Source organism: Octopus bimaculoides, chromosome 15 (genome assembly GCF_001194135.2).
Source record: "Octopus bimaculoides isolate UCB-OBI-ISO-001 chromosome 15, ASM119413v2, whole genome shotgun sequence".
Lineage (NCBI taxonomy): Eukaryota > Metazoa > Mollusca > Cephalopoda > Octopoda > Octopodidae > Octopus > Octopus bimaculoides.
Window position 1 is genome coordinate 26493240 of NC_068995.1, and position 6411 is coordinate 26499650.

At 39.3% G+C, this 6411-nt stretch overlaps 1 protein-coding gene across 1 annotated transcript in view; it reads left to right on the forward strand.

Annotated features, from left to right (window-relative positions):
- The window catches only part of LOC106874855 (dnaJ homolog subfamily C member 9), a 10533-nt gene extending 5584 nt beyond the window's left edge, over positions 1 to 4949 (forward strand). The window contains exon 2 of the mRNA XM_014922749.2: positions 4659 to 4949. Coding sequence (XP_014778235.1) covers positions 4659 to 4818 — 160 coding nt within the window. The 3' untranslated portion in view covers positions 4819 to 4949. The remainder of the gene's footprint in view (positions 1 to 4658) is intronic.
- Positions 4950 to 6411: the final 1462 nt, after the last annotated feature.

Genomic DNA, 6411 nt, shown 5'->3' on the forward strand with positions numbered 1-6411 from the left:
GTATGTTGATGCTTCTGAAAAAAGTAAAAAATATTAAAATTAAGAAAGTTAGTGGTATACAACAAAATTGGGAGAATAGAAGTAGAGCAATCCAAAACTATTCAAGAACTTTTTATTTTTAATGATTTAACATAATCATCATCATCATTAACGTTCGTTTTCCATACGGGCATATGGTTCGACTGGGGTTTGGGAAGCCAGGAGGCTGCACCAGGCCCCAATCTGATCTGGCAGTGTTTCTACAGCTGGATGCCCTTCCTAATGCCAACCACTCCGAGAGTGTAGTGGCTGCTTTTTACGTGCCACTGGCACAGACATTGACCACAATCGGATGGTATTTTTTACATGCCACCGGCACGGAAGCCAGTCAAGGCGGCACTGGTATCGGCCACATTCAGATGGTGCTTTTTACAGCACTGACATCAACCACGTTCGGATGGTGCTTTTTTACGTGCCATTGGCACAAGGGTCACAACTACAACACAATCTAAATTCTTAAAAATTGCTTGGAAATATTTCTGGAAAATGTTTTAAAATAATGATTTAAATAGTTATAAAGAAACAGTTGGGATGGGGATGCAGAGAATGATCCAAAATCCTTCTAAATTTTTTTTCTTAATTTGATGAATGTAATTGTAATGTATACACTCAAGAATGTATCTACAAATTTTCATTAAAAAATATGCATTTTTCTGAAACAAGGTTGAGTGTTGAGCAGCACTAATCTGTAGTTATGCCAGCTAAACAGTTATTTTCTAACAAGATAAATAATTTTCAATATTCAGTAATGTGCCATGATATGGACTTCAGCATCATTATAAATTCTGATATCGTGAGCATAAAACCATGTATTTGCAGCTCAAGTATGTGAAGGGAATTAACAAATTTTATTTGCAATAATTCAGAGAAAAGAAATGGGTAAATAATCAAAATAGAGGTATGCACACACTCCCTCAATTATACATTGTACCATGGAAAACTGGTGTTCTCTAGAAATTTGTGAGACATCCCAAATCACTCACCACTTTACTGCAGGGCTTAGGTGCTGGAACAGTCAAGCACTCATTCGAGCATCATCTGATACTTCAGTGAGCTTTGTCAGTTGTCCAATACTCTCCAATATCTTAAAAACTTCGGGTTAAACTACATAATTTACCAACAAATTATGGTATTTTGGTGATTATTTTGTTCAGCTGTAAATGCAGTAACTACAACCTTCACAGCAGCATTAAAGATATGTGATGGAGTTCATGAGTCACTAATAGTAACCTCTAATACAAGGCATCTGCTGCTAGCTTAGGGTCACGGGGTCCATTGGTCCTCTTTTCATCATTCCAGGACTATCCTACTGGTTCTAGAATTGAGATAATATTTACTCTGACTTCAGCTCATTAAATGATCGTATTTATCTTGTGGCAAGCATTGCCATCTATACCCCAGAACTGAGAGGCATGTCGCAATAACACTTCATTCCCCTACATCCTTCAGCTCTGGCTCTGAAGGTGATAGAGATGCAGGGCTCATAACATTTGCCACACACAATGTATCGATCTTATCTCCAGAAAACTTGACACTTTCAGAAAGTGGGCAACATCTTGAGTTTTGATCAGATAAAAAAAAAAGTCAAAAATGTGTTAGGACTGTAAATTATATCAAACTCTCTGAGTCAGTTTTCTCCACACTGGAGTTAACAAGCCCACTCCACAGTTGTAGAGCTTCATTCACTTCTTTGTTGGAGCTAATCCATCTTGGAAAGGAGAGAATATTGTTTATCAAAAAAGATCAAGCATGAATGGAAGAAAGGAAAGATAGAGGAGCATTTATGTAAACCCAGATCCCTAAACCATTTGAGCAGTGTCTCCTTGGCAAGGGATACTGAAGTGAGCTTGACATTAAATGTACTTTTGAATTTTTCATGAGTTAGATTGTCAAAGAGCTGCAGAGAAAAGAATTTGATAGATAAATATCTTTTACTTGTTTCAGTTATTAGACTGCAGCCATGCTGGGGCACCACCTTGAAGAATTTTAGTCAAACAAATTAAAGAATTCCGGATAGAAGTAGGGGTGCACAAAGGATCAGCCATCAGTCCCTTTTTATTCATCATAGTCCTCCAGAGGAATTCAAGACGGGTTGCCCCAGGGAGATCCTCTATGCTGATGACCTGGCCTTCATAGCAAAATCGCTACCAGAACTAGAGAAGAAATTTTGGGTGTGGAAGCAAAGTTTAGAATCAAAAGGCTTTAGAGTCGATGTAGCAAAGACCAAAGTTCTAGTAAGTAGGAAGGTGAACTCATCACACACACCCTCAGGTAGGTGGCCCTGCTCAATCTGTAGAAAAGGTGTAGGTAGAAACTCCATAAGATGTACCTGGTGTAAACTATAGACACAAGGCAACATCAAAGGAAGATTAACCAGGAAGATAGCTTTTGTGTGTGGCAGATGCACAGGGGCAATAAACACCACAGACGCTCAGAAAGCAGATTCCATCACACTCCAGGGAGAGAAACTAGAAGTAGTTGATAGTTTCCACTACCTAGGTGACCAAGTTAGTAGTGGGGGTGGATGCTCTGAGAGTGTTACCACTAGAATAAGAATAGCCTGGGCAAAGTTTAGAAAGCTTCTACCCCTATTGGTGACAAAGAGCCTCTCGCTCAGAGTGAAAGGTAGATTGTACGATGCATGTGTGCAAACTGCCATGGAAGACATAGGATGAGGTAGTGAAGCATGACCTTCGAACGTTGGGCCTCACAGAGGCAATGCCAAAAGACCAAGACCTCTGGAGATATGCTGTGACTGTGAAGACCTGGCAAATAAAGTGAGTTCACGGCTGTATCCTACACCAGTTTCACATAACCAGCCCCAGCCCATTCAAAAGTACCTTGGATCGTAGGGTGACCTGCTGTGCTTCAGGAGACCTATTGAGTCAAATACATCAACATCAAAATGAAAATTAAATGGAAATTGTAGATGTGATACCCATGCCAGTGGCACGTAAAAAGCACTATCTGAATGTGGCTGAGGCCAGCGCTGCCTTGACTGGCTTCCGTGCTGGTGGCACCTAAAAAACACCAACCGATCGTGGCTGTTGCCTGGCTCCTGTGCCAGTGGCACATAAAAATCACCCACTACACTCACGGAGTGGTTCGCGTTACGAAGGGCATCCAGCTGTAGAAACACTGCCAGATCAGACTGGAGCCTGGTGCAGCTTCCTGGCTTCCCAGACCCCAGTGAAACCATCCGACCCATGCTAGCATGGAAAACGGTGATAATGATGATGAAGAAGAAAAACAATGGACAGCTTCCAATTCACATGCTTAAAGAAAATATCAAGTGGCTAGAGTGAGTTTGAAATAACACAAATGAGATGACAACAGACATCAATAAGGATCAGTGACGAACTAAGATGCAGAAGCTGGAATTAGATTGAACATGTCATCCTCGCACAAAATTGAGAAAGTGATTGTATGGAGACACTGAAGTGACAGCCTGAGGGAGAAAAGAGCAGTGGGTGCCCTAAAACCACATGGTGAAGAACCATTAACAAGGAAAATGTAGAGAAGCTAGAAAGAGACCAGAATAGTGGCAGAAAACAGAGCTAGTTGGAGAGATCGTATTGTTGCCTTATGTGCCTCATGGCACAGAGAAAACTAACTTGTTTTTTAAGCTGGTACCTATTCTATTGGTTTGTTTTACTGAACTGCTAAGTTACAGGGATGTAAATACACCAACACTGGTTGTCAAGCAGTGATGGGACAAACACATATGACAGGTTTCTTTCAATTTCTGTCTACCAAATCCACACACAAGGCTTCAGTCAGCCTGAGGCCATAGTAGAAGTCACTTGCCCAAGGTGCCATGCAGTGGGACTGAACTCAGAACCATGTAGCTGGGAACCTAACTTCTTACCACAGACCATACCTGTGCTAACAAATAATTCCTAAGAATATAAAATCTTTGATGGGGTTCAATTACATCAGTGTTATTGAGTTTGAAAGTAAGATTGCAAATTTGGGCTCCAAGGGAAAGCCATGCTGATAGGGGAGCGACAGGGATGGAAAAGAAGAATTCAGTAAACAGATCCATTGTAGCCTCTCACATCTTATAATAATTCTGCTTGTCATTGTGTTACTTAGCCTGTCGGTAACACTTTCATGTGATAAGAGAAAAAGAGGGAGAGGGAATGTGATTAGTTGAAGGGAAAGAGAGGAGAAAAAGAAAGAGGGAAGCATCCATGACGTGAGGTAGGGGGAACATAATATTTATTACATGGTTAAAAAGGTTAGTTGAAGGTAGAGGAGGAGTTAAAAATATAATTTTAGCAGAGGGGTATGAGTGCTATGTATTAAGTCTATAAAATTATGCATAAAATGTATATAAAGTGCATTAAGTAACCATCGTATTCCAATTTCTTTCACTTTTCAATGAGCAGCAGATGAATGGCTATCTTTCTATATAGATACAATACAAGCTACGCTTTCAGGTTTTTTGGATCAAGTTTTCAGAAATAACCCAATAAGTTTACCATTAGTTCCTTGAAATATTCACGGGTCCCGCTAGTCAAAGATGAATGTTTGAGTATCCATTGTGATAAGCTGTGCATTTAATTGCTCAATTTGTATAATAAATTTGATACTAAATCTAAATTCTTTTATTGCAGATTTGAAATGGAAGCAAAAGAAGCTGAAGAAATGAAAAAGAAACTTGGGTTGAACAGTGAAAATTCACTTGAAAGTCAAATATTGAAAAGAAGAGCCAACAACTTTAATAGTACTATTGCTTCTCTCGAAGCTAAATATTGTAAAAGCGCTAAAAAATAATAATATTAAGGTAAAAATGACAAGTTATATAGTAATTCCCTTTCATACATTCTGAAAGTATTTTTTATTCTCTTTTATTTAGAAAAAGAGATTGTAAGTTAATCGGAATAAAGACTGTATAGTTGAGTAAATTATTGTGCAAGTTGGTTTACTTTTGATGCAATACATTTTCTGCATAACATGCTATTCAGTTTCAACTGGACCAAGGCAAGTTTGTGAAATTAGATGGTGATAGAATAGACATTGCTTCATAGAACTTGTGTTTTGGAAGTGGAAAATAAGGACATCTTCAGTTTATAAATTACTGAATTAAGTTATAGCTGTGTGGTATGGAAGTTTGCTTCCCAACTACATAGTTCCATGTTCGGTCCCACTATGTTGCACCTTGGGCAAGTGTCTTCTTCTACTATAGCCCCTGGCTGATCAATGCATTGTGAGGGGATTCGATTAATGGAAACTGAAAGAAGCCCGTCATTTGTATCTATCTATCTATCTAGCAATCTATGTGTATATTATATATTATGTACTTATAAATGTATGTCCCCACCACATTACATTCATCTCCCGCTTCTCCAATGAATGAAACTACATCTCATCATGCACTTTGCCCCTGACTTCCCAATGCCTCCAAGCCATATCTCTCTTCTGTTCTTCCCCTGCAAATTTCATCATTGATATACTGCCACTCTTCCATATACCAGTGTTCACCACTCACTACATTTCCCTTCCTTCCTCTTTTCTCTCCTTTTCACTCTCATAAATGCCCTGTACTTTGAGGGTTTGCCCTGGTACATCTTCAACACCCTCCTGTCTCTCTCTCACTCTTTCTCTCTCCTCTGATTGGTGTAGCCAAGTATCTCCTCTACAACAAGACACCTGTATCTGTCACTGTATCACAGGTTAACCTCTCACCATCTGGCACAAAGCCACTTCTCTCAGTACCACTTGTGAATTACTTGATGCCATGTAAAAAGCACTCAGTCTATTCTGTAAAGAGGTTGGCTCTAGAAAGGGCATCCAACTGTAGAAACCATTGCCAAAAATGATAGTTTGGTATAGTCCTGACTGGCTAGCTCCTGTCAAATCATCCAACCCATGTCAGCATGGATATTAAATGATGTATATATGTTTGTGTTTGTTCCTCACCACCGCTTGACAACCAGTGTTGGTTTGTTTATGTTCCCATAGCATCGATTTGATTAACCCTTTCGTTACTAACCCGACCGTAGCCGGCTGAAAAAATTTTTGGTTCATAAGACTAACCCGGATTTGAACCCAAATCTCGTTAGTACATTCGTTAAAACACCTGATTTCACTTTGCAAACAGTTGAGTTATTGTCTCCGACATTGTTTGGCATGATATTTGAACTCAGTGAATTTTGGAAGATTTTTTTCCACATTTTTTGCGGCGTTGATTTTTTTCAACTTTAAAGATGGAGAGGAGTTTCATGCTATCAAGCAGTGATTCTGAATTTGAAGGTTTTTCAACAGAAGATATGGAGATATCGAAGAAAAGAATGAATGAGCGACAAAAGCACGTGGTGAACGATAATGAATAGGATATTTCTGTATCCGAATCTGAAATCAGCGATT